Source organism: Anomalospiza imberbis, chromosome 19, assembly GCF_031753505.1.
Source record: "Anomalospiza imberbis isolate Cuckoo-Finch-1a 21T00152 chromosome 19, ASM3175350v1, whole genome shotgun sequence".
In the NCBI taxonomy this organism is placed as follows: domain Eukaryota; kingdom Metazoa; phylum Chordata; class Aves; order Passeriformes; family Viduidae; genus Anomalospiza; species Anomalospiza imberbis.
The window spans coordinates 4,347,594-4,363,947 of NC_089699.1; the positions used below are offsets into that span (position 1 = coordinate 4,347,594).

Sequence of the window (16,354 nt, forward strand, 5' to 3'; positions counted from 1 at the left end):
CGTCACACGAGGGGCGGGGCCGGGGACGGGGGCGGTCCCGGTCCCGGTGCCGGTGCCCGGTGCCGGTGCCCGGTGCCCCGTGCCCGTTCCGCACGGCGAGGGGATCCCCCCCTGCTCGCCCCCATCCCACCGGCCGCCCCCCGGGTGAAGTGGTCCCGCCCTGCTCCCTTTGCGGCCCTCGGGAACTGCCCCCTGCCCGTCCTCCGCCGCTCTGTCCCCGGTGACCCCGGCAGGGGCACACCCAGGCACGGGCATGGACACCGTCCCTGCCTCGGGGCCACTGGACATCCATCCCTCGGGGCTCAGGACATCCATCCCTCGGGATCCCTGGACATCCATCCCTCGGGATCCCTGGACATCCATCCCTCGGGATCCCAGGACATGCATCCCTCGGGGCCCAGGACATCCATCCCTCGGGATCTCTGGACATCCATGCCAGGACCTCCATCCCTCGGGATCCCTGGACATCCATGCCAGGACCTCCATCCCTCGGGATCCCTGGACCTCCATCCCTCGGGGCGAGCGCTGGAGCGGGCAGGGGCAGCTCCGTCTCCTTCCTCCGCATCCTGCGCCCGCTGCCTCGCTCCCCGCACCCCGGAGCAGGGAACTCTGTGAACAGAGGTTTTTGGAACTCCCACAGGGACCCCCGCTGGCCCCGAGCTGAGCTTAGCAGAGCTGACAGCCTCCACGGCCGTCCCTGTCCATCGTGCCTCTCTCATTCCGTTTTCTCGGCACAGCGTGCCCCTCCGGCGGGGCTCGCCCGCTGCCCCATGGCTGTCCCGGTGCCCGGCGTGTCCCCGCCGTCCCCGGGCTGCCCGGGTTCCTCTGCAGGGCTCCCCGGGCGGGCCGTGCCCCGCGGCTCCCTGGCACTGCCCCGATACTCCGGCTGGCTTTGCGTGTTTAATTTCCTGCCCTGTAATTAGCTGCCCGGGCTGTCATTAGCGGCGGGCGGGGCAGCCGGGGTGCCCCCGTGCTTCCCTTGCCGCGGGCCGCTGCTGCCGGGCCCCATACCGCATCTGGGACAGCTGGAGCCCTCCGTGGGCACGCTGCCACCACGACCACCTCTGTCCCATAGCCGTGTCCCACCCATTCGTACATGGGGTCATCCGTGCTGTTCCTGCATTTCCCATGGATTGCTGCAGGCAGCCCGAGGATAAGGAGCACACATCTCTCCCCTGCCGCGAGTCCAGCCAGCCTGGCTGTCCCCTGACCCCTGCACGGGCCTTTCTGGGTCACCCTGTGTGACCTGGGTGTTGCACAAGGCCACAAATGCCGCTGAGCCACGTCAGAGCAGCGGGCCAGGACGTGCAGCACAGCACGGCCCCGAGACACCTGAACCAGAGGCTGTGCCAGGAGGGGAAGCCACAGCGTCCTGGGAGCAGTCATCCCTGGGTGACAAACTGCCCTTGGAGCTGCCTCGTCCCTCCTGGGAACAGAGCCTTGTTCCCAGGGCACCTTCCCTGTGCTCTCTGCTCCCAGAGGCTGATGTGGTGCTGCCACAGCCTGGACCAACCCACCCAGCCGTCACCTGCTCCCTTCCACCGACCATCCCCTTGGCTCGCTGACACCCTCTCTGGAGGGCACGGAGGGACATCGAGGTGCCTGTGCAGAATCTGGAGGCCTATCTGGGAGGGTATCTCCTTTCCCAGGATCCAGCTTGGAGCTACTCGGAGGTGGGAAGAGCCAGAGCTGGTGGTGCTGAGCTCTGGGGCAGGCTGGGCACCCATCCTGGTGCTCTGAGGTGGCCACACTGCAGCGTGGAGCAGGCTGGCTGCCCGGTTTTCCCACTGCACTTCAGAAGCCAGAAGGACAAGTCGTGCACTGTTTGCATGGAGTGTCTCACATGGTCTTGGTGCAGCTTTTCCAATGGCAGAGCTGCCCCTCCGAGGGGACAGGAGTGTCCCTGCGAGGGGATGAGCCAGGCCGAGGTGTCACTGGGGAGCTGTGGGGGTGAGAGGGCTCTCTCTGCACATCTGTTTGCACCTCTGGCCATTTGTCCGTGGGAAGGAGGGGTGCCTCGCTCTGCTGGATAATGCTCCATGCCAGATCTGCACTCAGAACACAGATCCTCACCTGGGAGGCAGCTGGAAATGAGCTCTGTGAACGAAGGGCTCTCCTTTACAGAAAAGCCAAGGCTGTGTCTATTCAATCCTAAATTAATTCCGCAAGGAATTAACCCGCCACCGACCCACAGAGCAGCACACCCCTGGTTTCTTTTCTCTCCAGCGGGATCCTTTAAACCCCAACCTGTGCTCCTCGTGCCTCTTTTCCCAGGAGCAGGCACGGATGCCAGCCATGCCATCAAAGCCACCTTTCCGAGCCGGCTGGTGACAAAGGCCCGGCGCCGGCGGGGCTGCGTTTCCCAGGGGTGCGGGCTGCCTGCCTGCCTGGTTAACAGCGGCTTTGAGTGGATGTGTGCTCCGAGGCGGCCCCGCTGTCGCCCATTGTGCGCGGGGCTGTTCCCATGCGGCCGCCGCGGGCCGGGCGCTGCGGGCAGCACAAAGCAGCAGTCACTCAGCATTAGCGGCCGCACAATGCGGCTCCCGCTGCACCCGCCGCCGGCCGCCCCACCGAAACCCTCCCGGAACGGCCGCGGAGAGACGCGGACCTGCGGCAGAAAAGGGTGGGGGAATGAGCTGGGGTGTCCCACAGTCCGTGCGTGCGAGGGAGGGCTTGCGGGCAGGGGGCTTTGTCCTGGTGCAGAGAGACCCAAGGGGGAGACAGGGCGGGTGTGGGGCCCTGGGGGATCGGTTATGGGCTGGGAATTGTGGATCCACACCTGGGGCCCTTCAAGGTGCAGGTACACCTGGGAATGACCTTGGAGAGGCAGCGGGGAAGGTTTGGCAGGGAGAAATGACCACTGGGGCTGGTGCTGGGAGAAGAGCGGGGATTTTCTCGCTAATCCCTGTCTTGGAGGGTTGTCCAAGGCCATGGAAGCCAAGCTGTGCCCAAGCCCCACCTCATCACCAGCCCAGAGCACTGAGTGCCACCTCCAGGTATTCCTTGGACACCTGCAGGGGTGGTGGTCCCACCGCTTCCCTGAGCCTTCTGTTCCAATCCCTGACCACCCTTTCAGTGCAGAAATCCTTCCTGATGTCCAGAGGGTTATCCTTCCCTTATTTTGAGTGCAGGCAGCCAAACTGGGCAGCTGCACCTTGTGCTGAGCATCCTCCTCTCCAGAACCCACCTGGGGCTCTGGCTGGCAGCTGAGTGATCCTGGAGGGGCTCTGCCTGCAAACTCCCCACTCACAGTGTTGTTAGATGATTGGAAATACCATTAAATGAACCCAAGTTGAGTATTCAGTATTACTGAGCCTTTTCTTTCTGTGCTGCTGCAGAGCTGCTGTGGGGTGAGAAGCTGCCGTGTTCCCATTAGAGGCAGCAACACCTCTGCAATCCCAGCCCTGCAGGAGCCAGGCTGGAAGCAAAAACCCAAACCATGCCACCACTGGGCAGCCTAAGCCACGGGGAGCATCCCATTTGTGTCAAAGGCTCCAAACCCCAATTCCACAAGGTTTTCTACTGGAATTGTGGGGTTTCTACACCTTCCCTCCTGGAATAAGGCTGGAGGGAGCTGCCTGGTGAGAGGGCAGCCAGAGGGGATGGTGGAAGAGAGTCAGGCAATCCCCCTGTGCAGGGACACTGGGGACACAGCATCCCTGGGGTGACAGGGCTCTGGCATGGCAGGGTCACAGGAACAGTGCCAGGTTCACCTCGGGCTGCTGTGACTCCCAACAGGGGCTGGGTGGGCACCGGGGCACGGTGACAAGCAAGGGGACAATCTGGCCGTGTTCGGTGCTGGGTCCCTGTAGGAATGTGCCCCTGTTGATGGAGTAAACAAGTTACCCTTTGTCTCCTTAAAAAGGACAAAAGCCCGGAAGTTTCTCTCCTGAATTTAGTTAAAAGACACCTCACAGGACCTTGGGGACTTCACTTCAAACCTAAGGATAGCCAATTGGACAGGAGCCAAAAAGTCCCACCTAAGCAATTCACTAGAAAAAGAAGAGAACAAAAGATGTAATCGCTTTTGTGAAGTGTTTTAGCAGGAGCAAGAACCTCTTGCCCTGGCTCGGTTTTTCTCTGTAAAGAGCTTTTTTATTTTGCCTTTTGTTAAACCTTTTCTGTTTCCAACACTGTCACAGGAGCCATCCTGCTACTCTTATGCCACCTGAGGTAGCTGAGCTATCTAGGGTGTAATGCTTGTCTCTGAGAGCCTATAAGACCTGGCTCGAATAGAAAAAACATTAGGTTCCCCCTAGATTTGCTGCCCCCCATGCCGGCCCTGGGGAGGGGCTGCAGGGTTTGGGGACCCCCAGCCTGGCAGGGCTCCGTGCAGGGAAGGGGGCTGCCAGCCCAGTGCCGCTGCTGAATAATCCCTTCTTGTCCCTGAGCATCTGCCCGCGGCCCTCAAAGCCGCATTGTTCCCCCATGAGGCACACGGGATTCCCGCTGGGCCACAGCGCTCCGGGGGATGGGAGCTGGAGAGCCGGGGGAGCGCCTGCCCGGGGACAGCCTGGGGCAGGGGAGGGGGACACGGGCCACAGCCGGGCACTGCCACATCCAGGGGGCCCGTGGAACCCCTCACCCTCTCAGGGGGCTGCGCTTGGGCCACCCCCAGACTCACTCTGGCAGCTCCGGGGTGACTTTGGTGAGGGAACACACCTCTGGTGAGGGAATACCTCTGGTGATGGAACACCTCTGGTGAGAGAACACACTTCTGGTGAGAGAACACACCTCTGGTGAGGGAACACCTCTGGTGGGAGAACACACCTCTGGTGAGAGAACACACCTCTGGTGAGGGAACACCTCTGGTGAGGGAACACACCTGGTGATGGAACACACCTGGTGATGGAACACTCTTCTGCTGATGGAACACTCCTCTGGTGAGGGAACACCTCTGCTGATGGAACACTCCTCTGGTGAGGGAACACCTCTGGTGATGGAACACACCTGGTGATGGAACACTCCTCTGGTGCGGAGTAGCTGGTGAAGGAGCCCCTGGAGCCTGGAGCTGCCCTCCCAGGCATGGGAGAGGGGCTGGGTGGCTCTGCACGGGCGGGATGGGACAAATCCCCCACATTTGGTGTCAGAATAAGGCTCGGGGTCATTCCCGAGGGGATTTGGTGGCAGCAGCAGGGAGGCAGGGCCAGGGCAGGGCTGTGCCACCACACAGGTCCCCCTGCAGCCTCTGACAGGGGAGCCCTGACCTCAGAGCAGGGTTTGGGGTCACAGCCAGCTGCTCCTTGTGTGGGACAAGCGTTCACCCCATGGAGGAAGAGCAGATCCCCTCGATCCCGGTGGGAAGGGGCAGCACCCCAGCTGGTGGGGACTGTCACCCCCTCCCCTGGGCACCCTGGCCTTGGGTGCTCCCTGCACTGTTTTCCTGGTGCCAAAGCACATCCGAGAGCACCATCTCCTGGGCACCACGGAAACCACGGAGCAGAAGCTGAACGAGGAGCTTGCGTTACGCATTTTGGGCTGCCTCGGCTGAAGTGGTGTCCTCGTGGTGGGGTCCATCCTGCCAGGTGCCTGAGGAGCAGAATGGACACCCCCAGAAGGAAAAAACGCTGATTTTCCCACTCTAATTCAAGCAAAGCAAGAGTGGGGGAAGATAGATAAGCTTGTGCTCCTTTTTAAAAGCTTGGATTCCCTTGAAGTTGTCCAACTTTTCCAGCTGTTTGAGTTTATTTTGACAGCATGGAAATGGATAGAACCCAGGGCCCAGGACTCTTGGACCTTCCACCAGCACAGTGCAGCCCTGGAAAAATAATTTTGTTTCACAGAACTTCTTCTTCAGCTGGGAATTTCCCCCTGGGCTAGGATCAAACATGGATATACTCTTTCCTGCCTTCACCTCATTCCCAGCAATGCTGTGTTTGAGCTGGGGCTGGGACGGGTGGGAGGAGAATGAGTTGAGCAGAAACTCCTGTAAAACCTCAGGTTTGCAGGTTGAACGCGGCCACAGGAAAAGCTGAGGGGGTTTAGGAGGGCTGGCTGCGAGCTGGGAGGGATGGGGCAGGCAGCAGGCACCCCCGGAGGGATGGGAAAAGGTGTGATGGATCCAGTGAGGGAAGGATGGAGGAGAGAGAGGAGGGGCAGCCTCCCCTCCCCTCTGCAGCCAGCCCTGTCCTGCACTGGGACACCAAGCCACCTTTCCATGGAGCATTTGTGGCTCTGGGACAGGAGGACATGGACAGGGGCATGGGGAGCCCTCAGCAGCTTTTGGGGCCACTCATTTACACGATTCCCAAGGCAGAGGTTTCACCCAGCCCAGCCACACCGGGGGTTGTGCCTGCAGCCACTGGAATTCCACCCGGGGTTTTCTCCCCAGGACCCCAGCCCCAGCTGAGTGCAGGGATGTGGGACACTGAAATGTCCCTGGTTCCTCATTCAGGACCCAGGGAATTGCAGCGTGGATTTGACATGGAGTTATTGAGCCCTGCCATGTCTCCAGGCTCAGACTTGGAGCAATCTTGTGGCTTCAAATGTGCTTTGAAAATAAACACTTTCCATAACTCACTGTGCCTCCTCCACACCCGGCCAGGGGAAAGTTCAGGTGCTGCTGTGGAGCTCCAGGGCTGCCTCTGCATCCTCCTGCCCTTGCCAAAGGCTGCAAAGCTCTTCCCAGATGCTGCTGGGGCTGCAGGGAAGGGACCTTGGCCACCCTTCAGCCAGGGCTGTGTCCTCCTCTGGGTCAGAAATGTCCTTTGGTCCCTGGCAGCCATGACCTCAGCACAGGGAAAGTCTCATCTGTGGTGTGCGGAGAGGAGCTGAGCCTGGAGCCACCTTGCTGCCTGGATCCAAGGGTCCTGGAGCCTTGCTCTGGGGGGCTGAACCGCTGGCCACGAGCTGGGCTTGTTAAAACACGGGCAAAGGACACGCAAGCAGTGATCAGGGACTTCTCTGCACTTGGTTTCTTGTCCTTCAGGCACTGCCAGGCTCAGCCCCGTGCCTCAGGAAGGGTTCTGCTGCTGGAGTGGGGCAGAGGGAGAGCCAGGCCTGGGAACGAGGGAGGCTGCTGGCAGGGCTCTGATGTGCCCAAAGCCCTTGGATTTTGGCGTGGTCCAGGCAGCCGAGGGAGGCAGACTCGTTTTTCCAGTGCCTGTGTATAGAGCCATGAGCTCATCGCTCCGACTGCGGGGAGCATCCCAAGTATGGGAAACGGGAGTTGCCACCCACCCAGGCCAGCAGGGAGCAAACTGGGGCTGGGGAGTGCTCGCTGCCCCACACCTGCCCCAAAGCCCCCCCAAACCCGCCCCAAATCTGTGTGTGTGTGAGCAGCTGCCAGAGGGAGCAGGGATGGGGATGTCTGTCTGTCTGTGTGTGCCAGGAGGGAGCAGGGATGGGGATGTCTGTCTGTCTGTCTGTGCCAGGAGGGAAGGTGCAAGCCCAGCCCTGGCACAACCTCCCTGGAGAGGTTTCACCTGCACTTTCTGACCCTCTCCACAGAACTGGGATAAGGAGTGGAGCAGCCTGACCCCCGAGCCTGGCAGCTGAGGAGGGTGTTGGTGTGCTCAGGGTGCCCTGGCAGGCAGGGACAGGGGCTCAGGGCTGGAGAGGGCACCCCTGAGGGCACCGGGGTGCCCTGGTGGGGCTGCACCCACACTTCTCTGTCCTGTGGCAGCCCTGGCTGTAAGCACTGCGCCCACAGTGACTGATACTGCTGCCCACGCCCAGCCCTGCCCGAGCCTGCCCGGCCCATGGAGGCACTGCAGGGCCTTTCTCACTGGGCTTTGGGTGCCAGGGGTCACCTCCCCTTCCCTCTGTCCCACAGAGCCCTGGGCACCTTCCTGAAGTGCCCTGGGGCCACTGTGTGCACTCCAGGACCTCCTCTGGGTGTGGCAAACAGCGTCCAGATCCCTGTGGAGCCACCTGCAAGATGAAATGTGGGCTGGCCCTTCAGGCTGGGGGTGCCAGGGGGGCTTCAAAGAGCTGGGCTGGGGCAGGAGTGGTCCAGCCTGCTGGCAGCTTTCACGAGGCTGTGCAGGGAAGGGCCCTCTTGGCTCCTGGCCCCAGGGCCAGCCGAGGCACAGGTGGCACTCTGGGACAGGTGAGGTGACAGGGAACCTTCTCTGGGAGGGTTTCCACCTGCACATGGCCAGTGGTGGCTCATGAGCCACCTGAAGGTGCTGAGATGGCCAAGGACGGGGCTCCTGCCCACCCTGAGCCTGTGGAGCTCCTGCTGCGCCTGGAGCACGGTTTGGGGAGCTGCTGGAAGCCCCCAGGGCAGGGACACAAGAGCAGAGCCCCCCGTGGCTGCTCGGGGGTTCTTGCTGGGCCCTTCAGTGTCACCCGGGGCTCCGGTGGGACTGCAGGGCAGGGGGCAGTGATGGGGGTGAGGAGGGGAGGAGGATGAGGGCAGGTGAGGGACGGGCAGTGATGGGGGTGAGGAGGATGAGGGCAGGTGAGGGACGGGCAGTGATGGGGGTGAGGAGGATGAAGGACGGGCAGTGATGGGGGTGAGGAGGATGAAGGACGGGCAGTGATGGGGGTGAGGAGGATGAAGGACGGGCAGTGATGGGGGTGAGGAGGATGAAGGACGGGCAGTGATGGGGGTGAGGAGGATGAAGGACGGGCAGTGATGGGGGTGAGGAGGATGAGGGCAGGTGAGGGATGGGCAGCGGGGGTGAGGAGCCCAGCCCGCTGCAGGAGCCGCTGCAGGACCCGCTGCAGGACCCGCTGCAGGACCCGCTGCAGGATGTGCAGCTCACCCCGCGCTGCCGCCCCAGAGGCTCCCGGCACCCTTTCCGTGCCGGATTCCTTGGAGTGGCCCCGCAGCGTCGCAGCGGGGACACGGCGGCAGGCAGGACCGTGCCCGTGTCCCTGCCCCCCACGCCTGACGCCAGCTGCTCGCCCACTCCCTGGCCAAGCGGGCCAGCGGGAGCCTTTAAAGGCGAACGGGTTCCTCCGCATTCACTCGGCGGGAGCTGTCCCCGCTCCGTCCCTGCCCCGGCCCTGCCCTGTCCCCGCTCCAGCCTTTGCGCAACGCGCCCTCCTCAGACGCGGCCGGCACCCGGTGTCCCGGGGCTGTCCCGGGGCTGTCGCGGTGTCCGCAGGTGTCCCGGAGCTCTCCCGGGCCAGCCCCGTGCCTGGGGACAGCCGTGCATGGAGGGGCCGCTGCCCCGGGGCCCCACAGCAGGTAAGGGCACTTTGGGGCACGGGGGAGCGCGGGGCGAGGGGGGGAGCAGCCCCCCTGAACCCGGGCAGGAGCCTGGATCTGTTCCCTGCCTGGGGAGGGGGGCTCCTGGTGTCCGGGGCAGGGGTGCCAGCCCTGCAGGAGGAGGGCAGGACCTCAGGCCGCTGGGAAGGTGTCCGTGGCACAGTCCTGTGTGAGAAAAGGGCTGCAGGCTGGGCGGGGTCTGCAAACGCCGCCAGGTCCGGAAAAACCTGCAGCTTCACGCAGGTCTGGCTCCTGAGCTGCTCTGGGAGGGCGAAGCCGAACATCTCCCCTCTCCCTTCTCCTCTCTGCCCTCTCCCTTCGTGCCTGGGGAGATGCAGGGCAGAGCTTCAGCCCCATCTGGGGCTCGGGGCAGCCCACACTGCTCTGGGGCTGGGCTGGGCTGGCTCTGCCTTCCCTCCTCTCTGGCTAACCCTGGCACAGGCTTGCTGCACCCAGCTCCAGCCTGAGCGTGCCCACGGCCTGGAGATGCCATGGCCTGGCCACCTGCACGGCCTGGCCACCAGCATGGCCTGGCCACCAGCCCGGGCCATCCCCCAGCAGCCTGGAAGGAGCCCAGCGAGGGTGTCTGCTGCCTGCCCTGGCCGTGTCACCTCCCTGGCCGTGTCACCTCCCTGGCCGTGTCACCTCCCTGCTCCACCAGCCTGGCTGCTCCAGGCTCCCCCGGGAGAGGTCTCTGGGATGGGAGCAGCTCCCTGTCCTTGGCAGGTTCCATTGTGGGATGGCAATGCCCAGCTCCCAGCAGCTGAGCACAGAGGCACCGGAGACAGTCTGAGCCTGGAATGGCACAGTGAGCCTGGAATTTCTGTACCAGGAATGGCCCAGTGTGAGCCTGGAATTTCTGTACCAGGAATGGCCCAGTGTGAGCCTGGGATGGCACAGTGAGCCTGGAATTTCTGTACCAGGAATGGCCCAGTGTGAGCCTGGAATGGCACAGTGAGCCTGGAATTTCTGTACCAGGACTGGCCCAGTCTGAGCCTGGAATGGCACAGTGAGCCTGGAATTTCTGTACCAGGACTGGCCCAGTCTGAGCCTGGAATGGCACAGTGAGCCTGGAATTTCTGTACCAGGACTGGCCCAGTCTGAGCCTGGAATGGCACAGTGAGCCTGGAATTTCTGTACCAGGACTGGCCCAGTCTGAGCCTGGAATGGCACAGTGAGCCTGGAATTTCTGTACCAGGACTGGCCCAGTCTGAGCCTGGAATGGCACAGTGAGCCTGGAATTTCTGTACCAGGAATGGCCCAGTGTGAGCCTGGAATGGCACAGTGAGCCTGGAATTTCTGTACCAGGAATGGCCCAGTCTGAGCCTGGAATGGCACAGTGAGCCTGGAATTTCTGTACCAGGAATCCAGCAGGCACGGCTCTGCCCAGGGGCTCAGTCCCCTGCCCCTGTGCTTTGGCAGCCAGGGATTTTTGCCCTGCAGGGCTCTGGAGCTGACACCCTCCCACCATCCCTGCCCAGGGGCAGCACGGGGAGGTCGAACCCTGCTGAGAGCGGCCAGGCCATGCCAGGCACCCATCCCACGCTCTGAGGGGTGAAGGGCAGTGCCGAGAGAGCAGGGAGGAGGAGAGCCGAAGAGATGGACAGTGCTAATCGCTGCCACCAGAGCCTGATTAACCCCTCGTGCCTCTCCCCGGCCAGCACAGCAGCGATGTCCGAGACCTCCCCCAGCAAGGAGGCTGCCGCGGCCGAGTGCCCCGTGTGCTACGAGAAGTTCCAGCCCCTGGAGGCCACGCACCGGCGGCTCAGCTGCGGCCACACCTTCTGCCACGACTGCCTGGTGAAGTGCCTGCTGTCGGCCAAGCTGGACGGGCACGTCCAGAGCAGCATCGTGTGTCCCGTGTGCCGCTTCGTCACCTTCCTCAGCAAGAAGAAGGCTCTGTGGCCGCCCAAGGGCACCGACCCCCGCGCGCTGGAGGTGCCTCTGTCACCATCCTCCCTGTCCCAGCTGGCCAAAGGCGAGGCCAGCAACACGCTGGTGGTGCCCAGCCACTTCGTGATGCCGGTGCAGAGCCTGGAGCGGGGCCCGGCGGGCGCGCAGGGGCTCCCGGGGGTGCTGGCACGGGAAGCCCACATCTTTGTCATCAGCGAGCACGGCATGCCGCTGGTGGCCGCGGACTGCGGCTCGCTGGCCGGGCGCAGCGGCGCGGACACGGCCAGCTCGGTGGTGTCCAGCCTGGCGCTGGGGCTGCAGTGCTGCCAGTCCCCCATGGCCCTGGCCGTGCTGCTCATCCTGACCGTGGCCATGCTGGCGGCCGTGCTCCCGTGGCTACTGCTGGTCAGGAGGGACTTGTAGCCCGGGTGGGACACCGGGGTGGTGTCGCTGGTGCTGGGACACAGCTGGGCTGGAGCCTTCCTCAGAGGGCTCCTGGAGAAAGCCCAGAAGCAGCTCCGGGTGAAGCTCTCTCATCTGGCCGGGGACTGAGTGGACTCTCAGACCTTCCTGCAGATCTCCAGCTGCTCGCAGGGTCACTGGTGGCATTTTCTGTCCCTTTTGGTTAAGATATGGCAGGCCAGAGCCTGCTGGTGGCTTCCTGCGGGGTGTCTGTGGAGAGGATCCTCCCGCACCCTGTGACAGCACCTGCAGGGCCGAGGGGGGCGTGCTGCTCCTGCCCAGCTCTAGCCCAGGCTGCCAGGCTGTGGGGCTCTGGAGGTCCTCAAGCTCCCAGGGCATTGGGATCATGGTGATGCAGCCAGCCTGGAGCAGAAACTCACAGCTTCCATCCCAGGATGGGGAAACCAGAGCCTGCAGCTGCTGGGCACGAGGGCAGGGAGACCAGAGGATGGAGAGAGCGATGCTGGCCCTGCTGAGCTCACCTTCGCCTCTGCCAGCCTCCCTGCAGTGCCATGGGGTGGGAGGGAGCCCAGCTCACCCCACAGGCAGTGCCAGCCGTGCTGTCCCTCGCTGAGCTCCCCAGGGTCGTGGCCATCCTCCCGTTGTCACAGCTTCCCTCCTGCCTGGGGCACCCAGGGACAGGGGTTGGGGGTAAACCCAAGTTCTGGCCATCATAGGGGGGCAGATTTGGGATCCCACCCTGCTGTCCTTGCTAGAGCCCTGTGGCAGAGTGACACTTCCTTGTCCCTGTATCCCACTCCTGAGGTCTCACAGCCAGGGGCTCATTTCACCTGTGCCAAACAGGCTGGGCACTGCTCAGCCCCCCAAACCTCCTGGCTTTGCCCTTTTTAGGACTGGTGCCACCTGAGGGGACCCCAGTGACAGCCCCCAGCCCAGGGAGGGCAGTGGGCAGCAGGGAGGCACAGCTGGGATTTGGGAAGCTCCAAGCCTGCTCTCAGGGGAGGGGGAAGGGGCTTGCTGGACACCCCTGCTGGTGCTGGGGCCACTCAGGGCATTTGTCCCCAGCCCAGTCTGCACCTTCATCACCTTTGTCCTCCTGACCCAGTCCCTGGCCCTGTAGGTGCTGCTCTCACTCCGTCACCTGGGAATGTGTCACTTCATGGGCACCCCAGGGTGAGCAGGATGTCCCTCACTGTCCCCCAGGGTGGGCAGGACATCCCTGACTGTCCCCCATGGGAGGTGGCAGTGGGGCACAGGGCTGGCCCAGGGTTCCCATGTCCCGAGGGAGGGACAAACACGGCCAGCAGTGCCACCAGGGTGGCTTTGGGACCAGACAGGACTTTTCAGGGCACCAAATCAGGACAACGTGGGGCTGGAGAGGGGGAGCAGTGTGGGGCAGGGGAGCTGATGGGCCCCTGCCAACCCTGGGGTCACAGCTGGGGACATGGCCCTGCTGTCCTGCTGCTCCCTGTGATGCTCCTGCACTCCCCCAGCCCTGTCCCAGTGTCCCCACCCAAACCTGGGGTGCCATGACCCCGACCCCGTGTGAAAAGTGCCTGAGACACCGCACTGGAATGGAAACTCTGTTTCATAAGAAATGGTGACCCGTCATGACGCGTCCCCGCCCCATTGTTTAATAATAAACCCTATTATTATCTGTCTGGGCAATCAGTGCAGGGTGCCAGGGCAGCTGCCCCCCATGTGGGAGGGGGCACAGGGCGGCTGCAGCCCTGGAGATATTTGGGAAGGCGGTGGGGACTGGGGAGAGCTGCAGTGGCAGCACTGGGAGGGGCTGGGGTGTCTTGTGCCGTGCCAGGCACAGGCACAGGGCAGGGGACATGCACGGAGGACAGGAGGGAGTTTTCCACAGGGTGGCACTGCTCAGCCAGGGATGGGGATGGCGGGCAGGGCTGGCAGGGGCAGCCCCGAGCGCCCAGCCCCTGCCCTGGGCAGGCGAGGGAACAGAACTGGAGACACCCCGGGAAATGCTGTGCCGGGCATGCAGGGATGGCACCTCCTGTGCCCGTGGCAGCTCCTGTCTGCACAGTCGTGCCTGGCGCCCAGTGCCACTGCCCCCATGTCACTGCTGTCCCCATGTCCCTGCTGTCCCCATGTCCTCACTGTCCCCATGTCCCTGCTGTCCCCATGTCCTCACTGTCCCCATGTCCTCGCTGTCCCCATGTCCCTGCTGTCCCCAGCCCAGGCCTCGTGGCTCACGGTCAGTGCTCCACAGGGATCGTGCCTGCTGTTTGAGGCTGCAGTCTGGATCTGACAATGCTGCTCCCAGATCCTTCCTGTGCAGATGGAAGAGCTGCCCTGCCCATGCTGGAGTGCTGTCAGAGCAGAGCCAGGCCTTTCTGAGCCCTGTGGTGCCGATGTCCCCGAGGAGATGTTTGGATCTGCAGCAAACCACGGCCCCCGGTGCTGCCAGCTCCTCCTCTGTGCCCTCCAGAGGGTTCTGGGGCCATTTCCAGCTCAGTCCTGAGGGTCTCAGAGCCTGGTTTGCCATGGGGACCTGAAATCCCAAGCACAGCTCAGGCCTGCAGCTCTGAGAAAGGGATTTCATGGAATCCCAAAATGGTTTGGGTTGGGAGGGACCTTGAACCCCCATCCAGTGCCACCCCTGGGACACCTCCCACTGTCCCAGTGCTCCCAGCCCCAGTGTCCAGCCTGGCTTTGGGCACTGCCAGGGATCCAGGGGCAGCCACAGCTGCTCTGGGCACCCTGTGCCAGGGCCTGCCCACCCTGCCAGGGAAGGATTTCATCCTGATATCTGACTGATCCCTGCTCCTGTGCAGCACCTGGCCCAGGCTCCCAGCACCCAGCTCTGCTTGGGCTTTCACCTGGAGCTGCTGGGGATTCCTGGCCACATCCCGGCTGCCCTGGGGGCCCTGGCTCACCGTGCCTCTGTGTCCCTGGTGCTGCACCCCAAATGTCCCCTTGGCTCCCAGCCCAAATGTCCCCTTGGCTCCCAGCCCACGCTGTGGCTCCCACCAGAGTCCCCTCCGTGTTGACCCGGCCCAGCCCTGCTCCCCTCTCCCCTTCCCAGGCTGGAAGGGGCTGGAGTGTGCCATCCCCTGTCTCACAGGTGACACTGGAGCCCAGTGGCCAGGCTCTGCTCAGCAGCAGCCAGGGGTCACCCGAGGCCGCGACCAGCGGCGTGCAGGGCCAGGTGACCCAAGAGCCCATTAGGGCAATTATTGCCTGTCGATTATTGCCAATTATTGCCTAATGCGAGTGCGGGGAGGGAGCCAGCGGCTCTCCCGCCGCTGGGGAAGGCCGGGCTGTGCGCACGGATCTCAGCTAATGGCCAGCCTGGCTGCAGGGGCAGGGACCCTCCCTGCAGGCAGAGAGCCCACCCTGCTCCCTGCGCCGGGGCTGGCACATCCCCACGTGTCCCCTGCCACCTCCTGCCCTCCCTCTGCCTAGAGCTGGGCTCTGTGCAGCCCGTGCTGTGCCCCAGATGTGCCGCAGCTGTGCCCCAGCTGTGCCAGCTGTGCCCTGCTCCTCCTGGGCTGATCTCAGCTGGGCTTTGGCTGCTCCATCACCATCCTGGCAGGTGCCAGCGTGTGCCAGTGCCCGGCTGGAGAGCAGTCCTGCCCTCCCCCAGCCCCGCCCTGCTCCCTGCAGGGTGGCAGCAGGCTCCGAGCCCCAGCAGAGGCTGCGCCATGCACCATTAGCGGCAGGAGGTGGCACTTTCGTGGCACGGGGATGGCAGGAGTGGGAATTGTGCAGCCCAGGAGTGCTCGCTGCGCAGGCACGGCCGCAGGCTCCATTAGGAGCGGCTCAGAGAGCCCCAGCTCCATCAGCCAGACCTAGCCATCAATAATTGAGCAGGAGGCTCCTCCGAGCTCCGTGCAGCCAGCCCGGAGAGCCGCGGCAGCTGCGGCTGGGCTGGGCTGGGGCTGGGCTGGGCTGGGACTGGGGCTGGGACTGGGGCTGGGACTGGGACTGGGGCTGGGCTGGGGCTGGGACTGGGCTGGGACTGGAACTGGACTAGGACTGGGGCTGGGACTGGGACTGGGACTGGGGCTGGGACTGGGACTGGGGCTGGGACTGGGACTGGACTAGGACTGGGACTGGGACTGGGACTGGGACTGGGACTGGGACTGGGACTGGGACTGGGACAGGGGCTGGGCTGGGGCTGGGACTGGGCTGGGGCTGGGACTGGGCCGGGCTGGGCCAATGTGGGACACGGACAGGAGGTGACACTGACCTGGTTGTCCCTACCCCTGGGGCTCTCCAGCCAAGATCCTCTTGGCTCCATCTCCAGCACGTGGCAGATTCCCTTCTCCACTGTCCACCCTCTCCACTGCCCATCCTTTCCCACTGTCCACCCTCTCCACTGCCCATCCTTTCCCACTGTCCACCCTCTCCACTGCCCATCCTTCTCCACTGTCCACCCTCTCCACTGCCCATCCTTTCCCACTGTCCACCCTCTCCACTGCCCATCCTTTCCCACTGTCCACCCTCTCCACTGCCCATCCTTTCCCACTGTCCACCCTCTCCACTGCCCATCCTTCTCCACTGTCCACCCTCTCCACTGCCCATCCTTTCCCACTGTCCACCCTCTCCACTGTCCATCCTTTCCCATGCCCAGTCCATGGCCATGGCTCCTCTCCGGGGCATTGCAGAGCAGGGGGTTTCTGTGCCCACAGGCTTGGCAGTGCCTGAGGGGCTCAACCACTGTCCCCACTGTGACCCCAGTGCCCATGGAGGGGTGGGCATCCCAAAATGAGGGATCATGGGGACAGGAGTGGGGCTGGAGCTGTCCCCTGCTGAGGGGCTGATTTCTGTCCCTGTGGCTGTTGGCAGGGGACAAAGCTGCGGTGCAGAGGAGGGTGGGGCCAGCCCTGGGTCACTCCAGCACCCCGGGTC

The 16,354-nt window shown here is 63.6% G+C and overlaps 1 protein-coding gene across 1 annotated transcript; it reads left to right on the forward strand.

Annotated features, from left to right (window-relative positions):
* Positions 1-10,827: 10,827 nt before the first annotated feature.
* RNF222 (ring finger protein 222) lies at positions 10,828-11,476 on the forward strand. Its single transcript, XM_068209779.1, has one exon. The coding sequence runs from the start codon at positions 10,832-10,834 to the stop codon at positions 11,474-11,476; it is 645 nt and encodes a 214-aa protein (XP_068065880.1). The 5' UTR covers positions 10,828-10,831.
* The last annotated feature ends 4,878 nt before the right edge of the window (positions 11,477-16,354 follow it).